At 48.0% G+C, this 17,638-nt stretch overlaps 1 protein-coding gene across 4 annotated transcripts in view; it reads left to right on the forward strand.

The window, feature by feature from the left end:
* ZDHHC23 (zDHHC palmitoyltransferase 23) overlaps window positions 1-17,638 on the forward strand; it is a 249,215-nt gene that overhangs the window by 3,727 nt on the left and 227,850 nt on the right. For all 4 annotated transcript variants that reach the window (XM_086935590.1, XM_086935593.1, XM_086935591.1 and 1 more), the window contains exon 2: window positions 10,345-10,563. In XM_086935590.1, coding sequence (XP_086791716.1) covers window positions 10,418-10,563 — 146 coding nt within the window. In that variant the 5' untranslated portion in view covers window positions 10,345-10,417. The remainder of the gene's footprint in view (window positions 1-10,344; window positions 10,564-17,638) is intronic.

Genomic DNA, 17,638 nt, shown 5'->3' on the forward strand with positions numbered 1-17,638 from the left:
ATTCTACTAGTTCAGGCCTAAATGTTTTAATGGAAAGTTGAGGACTGAATGAATACACGCGGTTGGTGTATATTGCGTGATCTGTCAAGAAACAAAGTAATTTGCAGTGTTTACATATGCGTTATTATAGCAAACAGATAAGTATGGAATGGACATACACAGAGCACTTTACCAACATGTCATCATTCCAAAGAGGGCCTTGTTCAGTGGGTATAGAGAATGCCGTATTCCCTCCCAAAAAAGTGATTTCTCTAGGGAGAAATTGGTGATTTATTACTCATTGACAGGAGTCTTCCCTTTGCTTAAATCAGAGTTGTTTAGCAAAGGGTCTAAACATTAAATAGACACGAGGCCCCAATCCATGTCTCATTCTGTGTCTAACAGTTCGTCCCTCTGGTCTTCTTTGTGTTCCAGGCAGAGTGCAATCTGCCTGTATCTCTGTTCTGTGGGGCTGTATTCGTGCCTACATTGTTATTGCCTGTGTGTGCCAGTCTCGGAGTATTGAGTTTTGGACTTGCATACTTGGTTGTCCTAGCTCTCCTTGGCATCTTTAGAACAGACAACAATTACTAAGATAAGGTCCTGATTCATACACAATTTGACCCCTGATCACTTGTATTACCTTCCCTCTCTACTTCCCCCTTTCCTTACCTGTGGCCTATTTTCCTCCCACTTCCACTGTTGCACTCAATTGGCCAAAGTCTGCTTATGACCACTACACCGCTGTGGAGAAACATCATTCCATTCACAAGGATTCTACCTCATTTCATCTCTCTAGTTATGCCCTTTTCTTTCTCCTGTCACATCTAGCAATTTAAGATTGCTTTGCTACAGTGTAAAGCTCTATACTGGATATACATCATAGCACGTCTTTGTGTGTATGGTTGACTACATCTCAGGCGATTCATATGTATGAGTTCTTGTAGTCTGCTTGCCTGGATGTCAATGTGCATGTTGCTCTGCCTGTGTATTGGATTGCATGCATCACCTACATTAGTGCATGTGTCTGTCTTCAGGCATGGTAATCTATGTCGCCAATACCTTTTTTTATAAGTGTGCTCACCTTGTGCATTTTCCCTGATTGGCCTAGCACCGTCACTTTTTGATACTGAATACCTATTTTGTCCATGAGCCCTGTGACCATAGTTATTCTCAGCCTCTCTCTACATGACTCCAACTTGAGCTCTGTGAGTACAGGTGGCTCCCAAGGGGAAACAAAATCTGGTTCAGAAGCTTCGTCATCGCCCATGGAGCACCCAGGGATATGGTCAGCTTTCCGTTCAGTCTTGCTTCTCTAGTTATAGGATACAGCACTGAACCTGTTGGAAGCAAGTAGTGATCCTGACAATTGGGATTGATGTACTTGACGTGAAGGACCCATGTCAGCCGTTGGTTAGTTGTGATGTTCTCCAGTTGTAGTCGCCACAGAAGTGCGCATACATGCAATTAGATAGTACAACTGACTGTCCAAGTATGAAAATTAATCTTTACAAAATGTGTGAATATAAGATGTAGATGAGTATTCCAAAGTCCTGTGCTGGTTAATGGGCACAAGCCGTAAGTGTTCCGAGATAATGATTGCCTCTTTTTTTTTTTTTTTTTGATCTGATAATCCCTAGAGGTTGTACAATTTGGTACAGAGAGAATCAAAACCAATTAACCGATGTGATGGTAAGCTCAACTTCACCCCAGTCTAAAATGGTTATCGTTGGTATGGTCATGAATGCTGACATCATTGGGTTTGCACAGACTGCTGCTCTATTCGTGTAGCAGCTTCAGGAATTATAGAGTGATGGGTATGCCTGCCAGTTCAATTCACTTTTACTATGGAGCTTCAACACTGAACTGCAGCTTTCTCTTGTTGTTTCACCATACTCCTCATGTCCTCCATCAGCGTCTACCTTCCAACACTCTGCCTTTCATGTTTTTTTTATTAATTCTCTCCCTCCCAACTTCCTTTCCTTGGCTACCCGCCTCCTTAGGGTTTCCTCTGATTTCCATCCCCTTTTTATGGTTCTCGCTTGACAGCTAAACTATCGCAATTCAGTTATGTGAGCATTACGTGAGGGGAGCTTTGACCCCCACCCACATGTTGGGAGCCAAGAGTACATGTTTTGATTAGATAGAAGTTGTGTGCTTCTACCAAAGAAGTGCTTGCCCTCCACGCTTCTGTAACCGTTTTGTTTATTTATCCAGCTAACCAAGTTTGAACTTTCAAGGACACTCGGGCTTTTTGAAGTGTTTTTACTTCACATTCCTTCTTTCTCTAAGTGTGGTAGCCCATCGCTACTCCGCCTGTCTGACTGAACGACCACTCCTCCTCCATGTATCTGGCTGACTGACCATCCTCTTTGTGTCTGGCCCTTCGGCTGCCCTCCTTGTTTGGCTGGCTGCCCTGAGGCCGATATCCTTCTTACTTTTTGGTTGCCCTCCTCCTTGTCTGCCTGCTCCCTGGTCCCGGTCTCCTAGTGCTTGTACTCTTCGCTTGTTGTGCCTCCTTTCTGTGCTCCCAGTGCTTGACTCCTTCTTCTGGTCTGGCTTGACGGAACAACTGTCGCCAGACAATTATGTGAGAACCACCAGAAGAGGAGCTTTGGCTTCGTCCATACTTTGGGACCGGGATATTATGTTTTGATTGGTCAGAAGTCGTGTGCTTCCACAATTAAAGTGTTTGCCCTCAACGCTGCTGTGATCATTTTGTTTATTTATCTAGCTGCCTGATCTTGAACTTTAACCCCTCCCCTGCTGATGACGGAACCGCTCCGTCATCAGCTACAGTTGGGCTGTGCTGATGACGGAGCGGTTCCGTCATGGCCCAGCCGCCGCGCCTGAGCGGCGCTGATTTCGCGCCTGCGTTGGCGTTCTAATGAGCGGGGCGGGTCATGACGGAACCGCTCCGTCACCAGCATAGCTCAACCGCGGCTGGTGACGGAGCGGCTCCGTCACCAGCATGCGGCCGCCCCGCCCCTTTAGCGCTGCGGCGGAATAGCCGCCGCAGCGAAGGGGTTAAGGGGCACAGACATCATTATATTGTTTTTAAAGTGTCATCGGTAACTAGATAGTTCATGGTGCTCTTCTCTGGCAGCAGCACAGATAGGAGTAGGCAATCTTAAATGTACATGGGTTTTTTGATGGCTTGACAGTGCATTCATAAGATTTCCCTGTTGCCATTGCCAATGTTAGTTTTCTCGTTTTTGTCACCTGCACCGCTGTTTCCTCGTTCTTTGTCCCCTTTTTGCTTGCGCTGTCTCTCCCCAGGGTAGGGTCAGTTTCTGACGATGAAGGTATCTCTCATGTGTACTTGATCCTGTAGTGATACCTTGCTAATGAGGACGCTTCCCTTTGTGCCCTCCCGGAGGAGACGCTGCGGTAAACAAACCTCCGCCTCTAACCTCATTGTTATGTGCTGGGCGGATGTGTTTCCACCTCAGGCATGTCTCTAGGTGCCTGCCTAGCAGTGTCCTGTGCATTTATAACTGGGCTTCCATGATGCGCTGATACTTGTCTTGTGAAAGGCTTTGATATTCCTCTTTTACAATAAAATGGCTTTTTTGATAGAAAAGGCTGCTTGCTCTCTATACGTGGCGTGAAGGGTGTGCCTTACATGCTCCTACCCACCCTCTCTCCTGGACTTGATAGGCCTGGCTGCTTCGAGGCAGTTCCACTCCTGCCAATGGGTATCTAAACCCTGCCTGCTCCCTTTGATATGAAGTATCTGCCTGCTGCTCCGAGGCAGTTTCATATGTGCCTCTGTATGTGCAGACCATGCCTGCTCCTGGACCATCCCACACCCACCTTAGTCTGTGGAGGTCTTACCTGCCCCAAGGCTGTCCATCTTTGCAACTGGGTATAAATTGCCTGCATGCTCGGGGGCCTACTATACCTCCGCTAAGGATGAAGGGCCTGTCCTGGTTGCTCCAAATCCCGTCCACACCAGTCCGTGTAAGGCTTGAATTCTGAGGCTGTCCTCACCGGGTTCTAGTTATGATGGGCCTGTCTGCTACAAGACCCTACCACACCCTCTATTAGGTATGAAGGGCCTACCTGCTCCAAGACCCTTCAAAACTGTCCTTGGGTATGAAGGGACTGTCTGCTCTGAGTCCCTCCAAACCTGCCCGTAGGTATGACTGACTTACCAGGTTCGAGACCTCCCAAATCTGCCCCTCGGTATGAAGGGGCTTATGAAGGTGTACAGACTGCTTTTTCTTCTGGTCTGATATGAGAGAAAGTTTGGAGTTATCACACTTCACCACACAGTACAACTGATGTCTTCATTCAAATTGTTACGTAACATACAATCCAGGTGCAAATTGTATCCCATATGGGTGGAAGAGTTTTCTCAGGACACTATAGTAAAAGCTAATTCTGGGGACATGCGGAACAAAGTGTCTAAAACAGGAAGCAGTTGCCAAATATGTTGATGATAAAACAAAATAATTCCAAGTAGGTTGAGTACTTAGTTGGAGACTGGCTTCTCATTAAATAAGGTGAAGAAAGGAGAGTCGAAATATTCACTACCCATTAAGGTGGTCAAAATATCCATAGGTGTTATTTTTTTGGAAGGGAGATGGTGGTGGAGCAGGAGAAGTCTTGTAAAGGTCACTCAGTACCAAGTTAAAAAAAATGATGGCTGTCAAAAACAAAGGTATTCTTACTGAGAGTGGTGTTTGAAGTTCCTGATGGGATGTTCCTCGGAAGGAAAGTGCTCCTCACTGTGCTCTTAGTGCCTTCTCTGATATTGGAGGTGCTCGTTCTTCCAATGAAGTACCTGTTGGATCTGACGGCTATTCTCATATGACTCAATGATGTAAGTGTTCTTTCTAGTTACAGTTTGAGAAGTTTAAATACTCCTAAAGAGTCAAGGCCTTCAATTGAAAGGGCTGCCTTTAGAGATGTTCGAAATGTTTTAATTTCCTTTAAAATTCAAAGATTATTATTTGATGGGATACTGTATCCTTTTTCTTCTTTGTACATTCCCTTGTTTCCGCAAGAGACACCGAATGTATTAGTTCACATGTATGCCATTGGCTCCGCTTCTGCTGTCCTGCTCAGACCAGTTCTCATTTGCGCAGTAGCACTGAGGGTCCCGGACGAGCGCTCGTAGGCTCTTCACTCGGAACCTGTATTCCATAATAAAACCACTCGTTATTCTACCTACATGCATCTGTGGCAGTCATTTTCTTCAACTTAACAGACTGCCTTCTCAGAGGCTCTCCAAACCTGCCTTAGGTATGAAGGACCTGCCTGCTCCAAAGCCCTCCAAACCTGCCCCTAGGTATGAAAGACCACATGCTCCGAGGTCCTCCAACCATGTACCTGGGTATGAAGGGCCAGCCTGCTCCGAGACCATCCAAACCTTCCGCTACATATGAAGGGCCTATCTGTTCTGGAGCCCTCTAATCCTGCCTCTAGGTATGAAGGGCCTGCCTGCTCCAAGACCCTCGAAACCTGCCGCTACATATGAAGAGCCTGCCTGCTCTGAAGCCCTCCAAACCTGTCCCTAGGTATGGAGGGCCTGCCTGCTCTGAGGTCCTCCTACCCTGTCCCTAGGTATGGAGGGCCTGCCTGCTCTGAGGTCCTTCAACTCTGTCCCTAGGTATGGAGGGCCTGCCTGCTCTGAGGTCCTCCAATCCTGCCCCTACGTATGAAAGGTCTTCCTGCTCGGAGACCCTCCACACCTGCTGCTACGTATGAAGGGCTTGCCTGCTCTGAGGTCCTCCAACCCTGCCCCTAGGTATGAAAGGTCTTCCTGCTCTGAGACCCTCCACACCTGCCGCTACGTATGAAGGGCTTGCCTGCTCTGAGGTCCTCCAATCCTGCCCCTAGGTATGAAAGGTGTTCCTGCTCTGAGACCCTCCACACCTGCCGCTACGTATGAAGGGCAAGCCTCCTCTGGAGCCCTCCATTCCAGTTTCTAGGTATGAAGGGCCTGCCTGCTCTGAAGCCCTCCAAACCTGCCCCTAGGTATGAAGTGCCTGCCTGCTCCGAACTCCTCCAAACCTGTTCTGTCCCTAGGTATGGAGGGCCTGCCTGCTCCGAGGTCTTCCAACCCTGTCCCTAGGTATGGAGGGCATGCCTGCTCTGAGACCCCCTACACTTGCCTCAACGTATGAAGTGCCTGCCTGCTCCGAGGTCCTCCAACCCTGTCCCTAGGTATGAAAGGTCTTCCTGCTCGGAGACCCTCCACACCTGCCGCTACGTATGAAGGGCAAGCCTCCTCTGGAGCCCTCCATTCCGGTTTCTAGGTATGAAGGGCCTGCCTGCTCTGAAGCCCTCCAAACCTGTCCCTAGGTGTGGAGGGCCTGCCTGCTCCGAGGTCCTCCAACCCTGTCCATAGGTATGGAGGGCCTGCCTGCTCCGAGGTCTTCCAACCCTGTCCATAGGCATGGAGGGCATGCCTGCTCTGAGGTCCTTCAACTCTGTCCCTAGGTATGGAGGGCCTGCCTGCTCTGAGACCCCCTACAGCTGCCGCAACGTATGAAGGGCTTGTTTGCTCCGAGGTCCTCCAACCCTGTCCCTCGGTATGAAAGGTCTTCCTGCTCCGAGCTCCTCCAACCCTGTCCCTCGGTATGAAAGGTCTTCCTGCTCCGAGCTCCTCCAGACCTGTCCCTAGGTATGAAGGACCTGCCTGCTCCGAGGTCCTCCAGACCTGTCCCTAGGCGGGGCTTTAGTGGGCCGGGTATCGCCGCTGCTGAGCACCGGCAGTTTTTTAAAGGGCGCCTCGAAACTGGTCTCTATCGGGCTCTGTTTTGTGCCCTGGCACAGGTGGTCCGTTTTTTTTTCTGGACTGTAGTGAAAGCAGGCACATCGATGTGCGCCTGCTCACACTGTTCACTTCTCACTAGGGGAGAAGTTACGGCATGACGTCATGCCAGGTGAGCTTCATAGGGGAAGGGAAATCCTTTAAATAGAGTAATTTTCTTTCTGGAGTTCCTTCTCTTTTTGAAATTCAGGAGCAGCAACACTGTCGTCGTGTCACCAAGGCTTTAAGTGGAAGCTTTTTTCAATTTTATATACTAGCTATAGTTGCTGCTTATTTATCTTATGCAACTAACTATTGACAAAGCCAATAGTCCTAACTTGTTGTAGGTATGATGTTACTTGTCGTATCGTATAACTGGACGCAATGACAAAAACAGCAAAATTCAAGTCCGGTAAGCAGTAAGCACAGATTTTTAGCTTATGTGTTTTTCAGCCTCGTCCTTAATTACATTGGCCACGCCCCATCGAGAGCCCCCCAGTTTTTTCATCCCACTTAAAGCCCTGTCCCTAGGTATGAAAGAGACGAGACGCTTACACGTCTACCCCACCCGAGATGCGAAGGGCTTGCCTGCTCCGAGACGCTTACACGTCTACCCCACCCGAGATGCGAAGGGCCTGCCTGCTCCGAGACGCTTACACGTCTACCCCACCCGAGATGCGAAGGGCCTGCCTGCTCCGAGACGCTTACACGTCTACCCCACCCGAGATGCGAATGGCTTGCTTGCTCCGAGGTTCTTCCAAACCCGCTCCTGGTTGAGGTTTCTCAGGTCCGTCCCTGATTGACTCCGTCAAAGGTGCAACTTGTCTCCGAGCTCCAATATCTTCACGGGTTGAAAGTAGATGTGAGAGAACGGGGGCTGGCAGGGTTTACATGACAGCTCGTTAATAATAATTAGAATGGCGTTAAACTAAGTCGCTGGAGCCAAGGTAGAGAGGGACGTTGCTGTGCACAGGGCCTTAATGCTGAGAGCTCCTCGGGATGGGCGCCCTGGGCCTAACCCCAGCTCGCCCATGCCAAAAGCCGGCCCTGGTCCTGTGTTTCTTTTCTCAAGAGTTGCATTTCTCAATGTAGCATTACCAAGACTCTGCTGATCGGAGAGGGGCTCTGGTGTTAAAACTTCCAACAGGCGGTATCTCTGCTACCAGTCAATTATTTAAAATAAGCTTGTTTTGTTGTAATTGTATACATAAGTTACTTTTACGGGTGTGGGGGCTGCAGTGGACGAGGTATGCCGTGGAAGCGCCTCTGCTTCGTAAGGGGGTGATCCCACTGGACAGGGGGTGTCCCCCAAAGGAGGGCGCACATTCAGAGGGAAGGACTCTCCTTCGACCAAACTGCACAACCACAAAAAACCACCTCTCTGGGTGTGTTTTAGCAGCATTGGGTAATACGGACCAGTGCTGTCAAGTACGTGAAGCGTGCAGGTTTTCTGATTGTGTTCTGCCTCTCGAGTGTTTGTGGTTGTGCGGCTTTAAATTGTCGCCTCCTATGCTGAAAGTTTGCACCTGTCAACTCCTAACTAATGACGCCGAAGGGCACCCGCTGCTGATTTAGCAGGAACAGTGTATATTTATGCTTACAGCCATGGAATTTCATTCTTCCAGCAGCTACGTTTGTACAAATGATGCCCCATGCCCACCCCTTTGCCGCTCCTTCTCATTACCCGCCTCTCGGTGCCTGCTTCCGCAGTTAACTCTGGCTAGGTAACAGGCGGTGCATCTGAAGACCCAAGTGACCGCATGTGTGACCCTGGGCTTACGACTTCAGCTCCCCCTGCCTCTGTTGAGTAGGAAACTAAACACGGAGTGTGTTTGCACCCTGTATTGAAACAAACGCCTCCCTTGACATAATACATGTTGGTTAGCACTAAACACGCACTGATTACTTCAGGGGTCTCCAATGTAGGGCCCCAAAACTGTATCCATGCCGGATTTTTAGGATTGTCACAGGCAGGGGCGCAACTAGACCCGAACTTCAGTGGGGGGCCCAACACTCCCAGCCGGCCCTAGCACTGGTCACACACGGTGTAACAGTCTTTTTTGGCACCCCTCATTTCCTCCTTCTCCATGAATTCCCTCTCTACCACTCTCCAACAATGCACCTCATCTCTCCATTGAGCCTTCCCGACAAACATTGAATTTTTTGATAGCGCTACTCATAGTTTACTCACACTCTGTTTGTGATCCGCATGGTACACGTTCTTTGTAGCTGGCACATTAGCCCTCTGCGCTGTGTGGGTGGCAGAGTATGTGAGTGCACGGTGAGTGATGCAACTGTGAGAGTAGAGTAAGAGGAGTGACTGCAGGGTGAGTGAGGCGACCACATGAATTTGGGTGCGGATGTAAGTGCAAAGTGGGACGATTAAATGCATAGTTAGTTAGTGATGGGCTTGTGTGAGTGAGATTGCAGATTGAGCAGTTGGGTACAGGTGAGTGAAGTGTTACATGAGTGCAGGGTGAGTTACAGGGTGAAGAGCACCAGTGCATTGTGAGTGCAGGGTGATCACTGTAAGTGTAGGGTGAGTGGGTAAATGGTGAGTGCATGGGGATCAGTGTGAGTGCATTCTGATCGCTGTGGGTGCAGGGTGAGCGTGAAAGTGAAGGGCAAGAATGAGGAGTGAGTTGTCTGAATGTATGGTGCATTACCAGACACTTGAAGTAACTCAGCATGTTAATGACGGTGGCGTAGGATTTCAGTTGTAAGTTAAACTATTGCTATTATGGCATTAATCGGGGATCGAGGGTGGAGGAAATAACATGCTGATCCTGCTACAAACTTACAGTCTTATGATTAGGGTTGCCAGCTCATTATTTTTATGTCCCAGATAGTACAAAAGTAGACAGTCGCCTAAAGCCATATTTTCCAGACATATCTGTGCATACTTTGAACAGCACATATAAATAGAAAGCACTTGTAATTGTGTTCTAGGGCTGCCTGTATGATCCCAGACTGATCTATAAAGGGAACAAAGACCGAAAAGTCACATTACAAATGAATACATACTTTTTTATTTATAACTCTATTTAGTGTTAAGATAAGGTCTTTGCAGGCTCTTTAAACACATGGCTGGCATTTTTCTTTTGGCAACCCTGCTTTATATTCTTTTTCATGAAATGCATTCTCATATTAGAGCAGTAAATGTAAAATACAAATGTAAGGAATAGGCAGAGTGAGGGCCCAAGGGGTACTGGAACCAGAAACAAAAACTAAGCCTCTGTAACCAGTTTACAAAGGTATGGAAATATGCAAATGGTCTTTAAAGACCCGTGAAAACTCGGACGTGCTGGAGATAAGACTTCAGACACTGCCAAGCCGACAAACGACATCTGACGGAAGGGGGAAAGGGGGTGAAGTACTTTCAGCCCTATGGGCTTTGTGCGTCTTGTCACAGGAGATAAATTTACATGCAGTGCATCCAAGTGGAACTCATTTGCATAGCAGTTATGCTGAACATGTGGCATGGACACGCATTACATAAGCCAAGGGTTCCAAGTTCCTCATCTCACCTCTTGTTCTCCTTCACCCCTGTGATGAACCCATAGCCACCTCTATCATTTTCATTCTTTTGTGTGTTTCTCCAGGCAGTGTCCCTTGGCAGCCACACCTGTCCTTAACTGAACCAAGCCGGCTTTTGCAGTAGTGCGGAGAGGTATAATGAGCACCAAGAAGTCAAGACTTGGCAAGGCGACGGACTTCGATGACTCCCTGTGCTGCTGCGAATACATAGACCGAGATGGTGAGAAGAACCATATGGTGGCCTGCTTCTGCGACTGCGAAGACCTTGACAATACCTGCGACAGGTGAGCCTGCGAGCGAGCCACTGCTGGGTCGAGCATTGCTGAACTGTGCAGCTCACATTGGGTATTACTAAGCTGTTCAGCTGGCATTGGGTACTATTGAGCGGCACGGCTAGCATTTGGCTCTATTGAGCGGCACGGCTAGCATTTGGCTCTATTGAGCGGCACGGCTAGCATTTGGCTCTATTGAGCGGCACGGCTAGCATTTGGCTCTATTGAGCGGCACGGCTAGCATTTGGCTCTATTGAGCGGCACGGCTAGCATTTGGCTCTATTGAGCGGCACGGCTAGCATTTGGCTCTATTGAGCGGCACGGCTAGCATTTGGCTCTATTGAGCGGCACGGCTAGCATTGGGTACTATTGAGCGGCACAGCTAGCATTGGGTACTATTGAGCGGCACGGCTAGCATTGGGTACTATTGAGTGGCATGGCTAGCTTTGGGTACTATTGAGTGGCATGGCTAGCTTTGGGTACTACTGAGTTGTGTAGCTAGCATTTGGTTTTAGTGAGCTGTGCAGCTTGCATTTGGTACTGCTCGGCAGTGCGGCTTGCATTGGGTACTGCTGAACTGCGCTGCTTGCATTGGGTACTACTGAGCTACGTGCCCAGTATATGGTACTACTAAGCTGTGCAGCTATCATTGAGCACTACTGAGGTGTGGGGCTAGCATTGGGTACTACTGAGCTGCGTGGCTAGCACTGGGTACTACTGAGCTGCTGTAACGACCGGATTCTCAGGACAGGCAGCTCACCAACCGTGGCTAACCCAGTCGTCACGTAACGACACTCTTCTCAGGCCACTATTTACAAGACATCTAGAATACTCACCTGAGAAAGTGAAAAGAAGCTATTTACATGCCGGTATAATCAAACATGCCACTAACACCTAATGGATTCCATATCTTATCCTATGCTCACCTCATTTTATATTCTTTAACGTCTCCCGACGATATCTTCTATATTTATAGTCCCGTTAGACTGTCTCTTTAACGTCACCCGACGATCTCTTTAACGTCACCCGACGATCTACACTGATGGGGATAACTAATGGGGATACACCTTCAAGAGTTATTTCCCAAATTAAGTTCACACTCTCCCCCAATCATCAGTTACCTTTGTAGAAGGGCATATCCCATCCTTCTGTATGTCAGCACCTGGTTAAAAGGAAAGGTTAATCTCATTCATGAAAACAACATTAAAAGATATTGGTCAATAACTCTTTATTCTACAATCAGACATGACAAAATGAGCAAAAGACAAATTAATTAAGTTAGTCGCTACCTATAACCTCAAAGGGGAATAAAGATGAATGGTTAAATGTATTCTACACTAAGCTCAGAACGCCTCGCCTTAGACGTGTGTCTTTCCATCTCAGCAGTGGATCTGATCCCTCTCTCTCGTTCTCTTCTATACGCTTGGGACTCTGCTCTCCCTCTATGGCTCACGAATACACGTCTGCACCGCTACGCCTCATCTACGCTGCCATGGTTCCAGGATACTCGAACCCTCTTCTCGACTTAGTCTCTGCCACTCCTGTATGATGTCACTACAGGACTTTCCATCACTCTCCTTCTTCACTTCAGAATTTCAATTAGCTGATGGTATCCATCTCTATGCACCATCCCTCGGACCAACTTCTTCGGTCTTCTCCTAACGTTGCTCTCTCTCCCTTCTCTACTGGTTCCTTGATAATATAGAGCTCACTTTCTCTATGGAATATTCCGGCATTAGGCCGACTCCCACCGAATTCCTGTACCAGTCCCAGACTCCCTTCGCCCTCCGCAGTGGCCACCTGCGTATTGCGTCTAGAGCCGGGGAGACAAACACATTACTTAGATAAGGGCCAGTCTTGACCGGTTCCTCTCTAGCGAACAACAGGATGAGTTCTAAACATTACCTTTACCCTGCAAGCGCCTTGGACAGTCGATGCAGAAATACAAAATGGCTTCTCTCTAGCTTTCGGGCCTGTAGGCCCGAGAAAACGGTAAAAGGCACTAAACCCTGTCAAAGCACATAGTTAAGCCCTACAAATGAACGCAAATATAACTACGACTGAAATAGTAGTAAATTATAATAAGACCAATACAAGGATTCCCTTTTCATGTATTCTTCAGTAAAGAGACTGGAGTCTCTGAGGGATCCAAATAAAAGACAGTGAGTGAACACCGGGATATTTCCGAGGTTGTATAGGGGTTAACAAATTTACAATTATACAAGGTGAATCTATTTCAAATGTTTATATCAGACATCAAGTAGAACCAATGAGAGTGTGGAGACAAAAGGATTTTTTTCAGGTATATCTCTGAAATTTATTGTCTATTTGTACAGGTATCATAAGTTAAAAACATCATATTTATTCATAAAAAACATTTCATGATCTAAAAACAGTGTTCACTTAAACAAAGAAAAATATGTTGATGCGGCGTTTCGGTGATATAGGTCGTCACCTTCTTCAGGACAATTTTTCATTTAAAAACACTCTAAATTTAAAAACAAAAACATAAAGTACTTGTTATATATAATTATAATGAAATTTCTTCATAGCTGTTTTCACAGAGATAAACATTTCTAAAGTTAACCAAATTATAGTCTCCACATTCTACTCGTGATCCTCCATTTTTGACAGAAAAACATTCTAAAACAGTTTTTATTATTCAAAACTTTGCGCACGTTGGTTATCTACATTTAGTGATGTTACATTTATCTTATAGTAATACAGGCCTACACCATATTTGTTAATCCACAACCTCATTGTGTTAACCCTTGTCTCTGGGGTCCCCAGGAGAATCGTTTAGATAACTGACTTGATTTCACATCAAGTGCCTTTCGAGCATCTTCGGTTAAGCAAATGAGAAATCCTGCTCAACCGTGGATCAATTTAAGCTCTTATGGTTGATCTACCATTCCAAACGGACAGTTAATGTTGTGTCAGGTATTTTACAGTACATACCTAGTTGGACTGCTGGCTAGTCGCTTTGGTCAATGGGCGATTTCCAGCTCTTATAGTTTGTGCATTATTTCTAAAAGGTGAAAACGGGCTGGTCAGATAAAGATTTCTATACTGTTGTATTATTATTCTGCCTGGTTAATTTTGGTTACCTTGTTGTGGGAGTAGGGACGACCGTGACACCAAGTAGTGGGGTTAAAGACGGTTTTATTTTTGTTGCTCTAGCAGGTTTAGACATCAACGTCTTTCTATTTCGAAGTGTCAGTCTCTCTCTGGCGAACACGCTGGGGTCCGTGGCGGTGGTCTTCTCCTTCCTTTAGTTGGGTGTAGAACGGTTGTTCTCACAGGTGCCTCCTAGATAGGGTCTTCTCTCCGCTGCCTCCGGCTCAGGTGCATGCAAGAGACCAACAGAAAGGGAGCCGTTAGTGTCCAGTCCTCAATGGGGTTGCACCAGGGGGTCCGGGGTAAGTGAGGGTAACCCAGTGAGTCGTGCCTTCGGATATATACAGTGCTTGGTGTACAAGTGAGGTGGGGGCAAAAAGGTAGGAACTGGGAAGGGAGTAGGAGAGTGGATGGGAAGGGAGAACAACACAGGGTAGGAACGAACAGGGACTATCTACACTATTCACACGCTATTGCTTCGCCTCCCCAACCAGGCTGCCCAACGCCGCCAAACCTGTGACAGCCACACTCCTCCCTCGGGAGCGTGGCACGGCGGTCCGCAGGGTCGTTGGCCTCCTGGCTTCCCTCCGCCTTCCGTCTCTCCGTCTCCTCCGTGATGTTCCTCCGGGCTGACTCTCTCCGCGCTCTCTCCGGTTTTGCCTCCGTCCCGCTTGCTTCCGCCTGTCTCTCCTCCTCCGGGGTGCTCGCACACCCAACGAACATCACTTCCCTGCTTTTCTCCAATCCGGTCGCTCTGACGTCCTTCGGGGGAGTGTCCTCCTCTTCAGTGGAGAACGCCCAGTTAAAGGAGCCGCTGTTGTTGTCGTCGTCGTCATCCGGCTCGCGTCGTCCTTCGTTCCACCGTTCGGACTGTAAAGAAGGAGTCGGTGGATGGTCAGCAGGGTGAGGGTTCCACCAGTCACGCGAGGTAGGCGCCCCCACCTCGTTACACTTGTGTTTATGAAGGTTATTCTTGGTAGAAGGATTTTTTCTTCTTCTATTACAGGCCCTTCTGGTGATTCATCAATTATCACTGTTTAAGAATGGGATCACTTGGTTACATACATCTCATGTTAAGACCAGGATCATAATTGTACACTTTGAATATCTTAGTTTCTGATTGAGTTGACGCATCATTCTACAGACTATCTCTTCTTCATCTTTAAGTTCAGGGATAGTTCTTTCTTCAAAAATTTTTTTTTTTAGTAAATTATAGTAACCACCAGTCTGAAAATAGACTAAAATTACTGTCGCTACAGCTGCGTGGCTAGCACTGGGTACTACTGAGCTGCGTGGCTAGCACTGGGTACTACTGAGCTTCGTGGCTAGCACTGGGTACTACTGAGCTGTGTTGCTAGCATAGTGTACTACTGAACTGGGCAGCTAGCACTGGGTACTACAGAGTTGCATGGCTAGTATTGGTTTCTGCTGAACCTGCCCTGTTAGTGTTGTTTGTTCTTGAACTTCACGGCTAGCTTTGGGTACTGCTGAGCAGCCCAGTTAGCATTGTGCAAAAAGAATAATTGATGGACAGAATGCCGAACAATGTCATACGTTCACCCCAGTACAGAGATCTAGGTCTAAATCCATTGTTTTTTGCTCACCATGCCATTCCAGTTTGGACCCAGCCATATGCAAATCAGTCTTGACCCTGCGCTCAATGGGAACAGTCCAGCCCGAACTGCCAGGCCAGGTCCTCCCTGAACTGGAAACAAGCATCCTAGGACCGGTTTCGGGCTTTCAGCCCTCATCAGCCAGGATAGCTTGACTCCAGTGGCATGGAGAGCATGGGACCCACGTCTGGGCAAACCCGTCCCACTCAGGGTGACAAATACGAAAAGAACAATTGATGGACAGAATGCAGAACAATGTCATACATTCACCCCAGTACAGAGATCTGGGCCTAAATCTATAGTTTTTTTTTGCTCATCATGCCATTTGTTTGCACAGCCCTTTTCACCCTAAGTGGGATGGGTATGCCCAGATGTGGGTCCCTTGCTCACTGTGCCACTGGATTCAAGCTAGCCTAGCTGATGTAGGGTAATACCCAGAAACCGGTCCCAGGATGCTTGTTTCCGGTCCAGGGAGGACATGGCTTGGCAGTTCGGTCTGGACTGTTACCATGAGGCACAGGGTCAAAACTGATTTGCATATGGTTGGGTCTAAACTGGGTGGCACGGTGAGCAAAAGAACCAATGGATTTAACCTGTATCTTTTGACTGGGGGTCAATGTATGATTTATTCAGCATTCCGTCCATTTGTTTGCGTAGCACTTTTTACCCTAATTAGTATGTTTTTGCCCAGACGTGGGTCCCTTGCTCACTGTGCCACTGGATTCAAGCTAGCCTGGTTGATGAAGGGTAATACCCAGAAACCGGTCCCAGGATCCTTGTTTCCCGTCCAGGGAGGACCTAGCTTGGCAGTTCAGTCTGAACTGTTCCCACGAGGCACAGGGTCAAGATTGATTTACATATGGCTGGGTCTAAGCTAGGGTGGCACGGTGAGCAAAAGAACGATTGATTTAACCCAGATCTCTTGACTGGGGGTGAATGTATGGTTTATTCAGCATTCAGTCTATCATTTGTTTGCATAGCAGTTAGCATTGTGTGCTCTTCACCTGCGTGGCTAGCACTGGCTTCTACTGACCTCAGCTAATGTTGTGTAATACTGGCCTGCCCGACTAGTATTGGATACTGCAGACCCATGTGCCCAGCACAGGGTATTGAAGACCGCTTGGGTTGCAATGGGTACTACTGACCTGCTTGGCAAGCGATAGTTACTACTGACCTTTGTGGCTAGCACTGGTTTCTGCTGGCCTGCTCAGCTAGTGTTGTGTACTACTGACCTGCATAGTTGGCACTGGGTACTGCATAACTGGCACTGGGTACTGCTGACCCATGTGACTGGCTCTGGGTACTGCTGACCCATGTGACTGGCTCTGGGTACTGCTGACCCATGTGACTGGCTCTGGGTACTGCTGACCCATGTGACTGGCTCTGGGTACTGCAGACCCATGTGACTGGCTCTGGGTACTGCAGACCCATGTGACTGGCTCTGGGTACTGCAGACCCATGTGACTGGCTCTGGGTACTGCTGACCCATGTGACTGGCTCTGGGTACTGCAGACCCATGTGACTGGCACTGGGTACTGCAGACCCATGTGACTGGCACTGGGTACTGCAGACCCATGTGACTACTGACCTGCACATCTATTATTGGGTACTACTGACCTGCATAGCTAGCATCTGGTACTGCAGTTGTATGTGACTACTGACCTGCACGGCTAGCGTTGGGTACTACAGACCTGCGTGGCTTGCGATATGTACTGCTGACCTGCCCGGCTAGCATTGGGTACTACAAACCCTTGTCACGCATTGGGTGCTGAAGACCGCTTGACTTGCGATGGGTATTGCTGACTTGCACAGCTAGTATTGGGTACTGCTGGACCATGTGGCTAGCGATTGGTACTAGTGACCTATGTGGCTTACATTGGATCATACTGATCTGAGTGGCTAGCATGGTTTACTACTGACCTGCAAGGCTAGTACAGAGTACTAATGACCTGCTTGGCTGGCGTTTGTTACAACTGACCCGCGTGGCTTGTGTTGGAAACTATTTACCTGTGTTGCTAGCGTTGGATACTACTGCTCATCATTCCTAATCCTGGATACTATTGACCTGTGTGGCTAGTATTGGGTACTACTGACCTACGTGGCTGGTGTTTGTTACTACTGACCTGCAAGGCTAGTATGGAGTTCTACTGACCTGCTTGGCTAGTTTTAGGTACCACTGACCTGCATGTCTGGTGTTGGGCACTACTGCCCTGTGTTGATGGCGTTGGATACTTCTGATCCTCATGCCTAGTCTTGGGTACAACTGACCTGTGTGGCTGGTTTTGGTTACAACGACCTGATTGGATAGCGTTGGGTACTACTGACTTGCATTGCTGATGTTGGGCACTACTGCCCTG

This window comes from Lissotriton vulgaris, chromosome 8 (assembly GCF_964263255.1).
Source record: "Lissotriton vulgaris chromosome 8, aLisVul1.2, whole genome shotgun sequence".
Classification (NCBI taxonomy): domain Eukaryota; kingdom Metazoa; phylum Chordata; class Amphibia; order Caudata; family Salamandridae; genus Lissotriton; species Lissotriton vulgaris.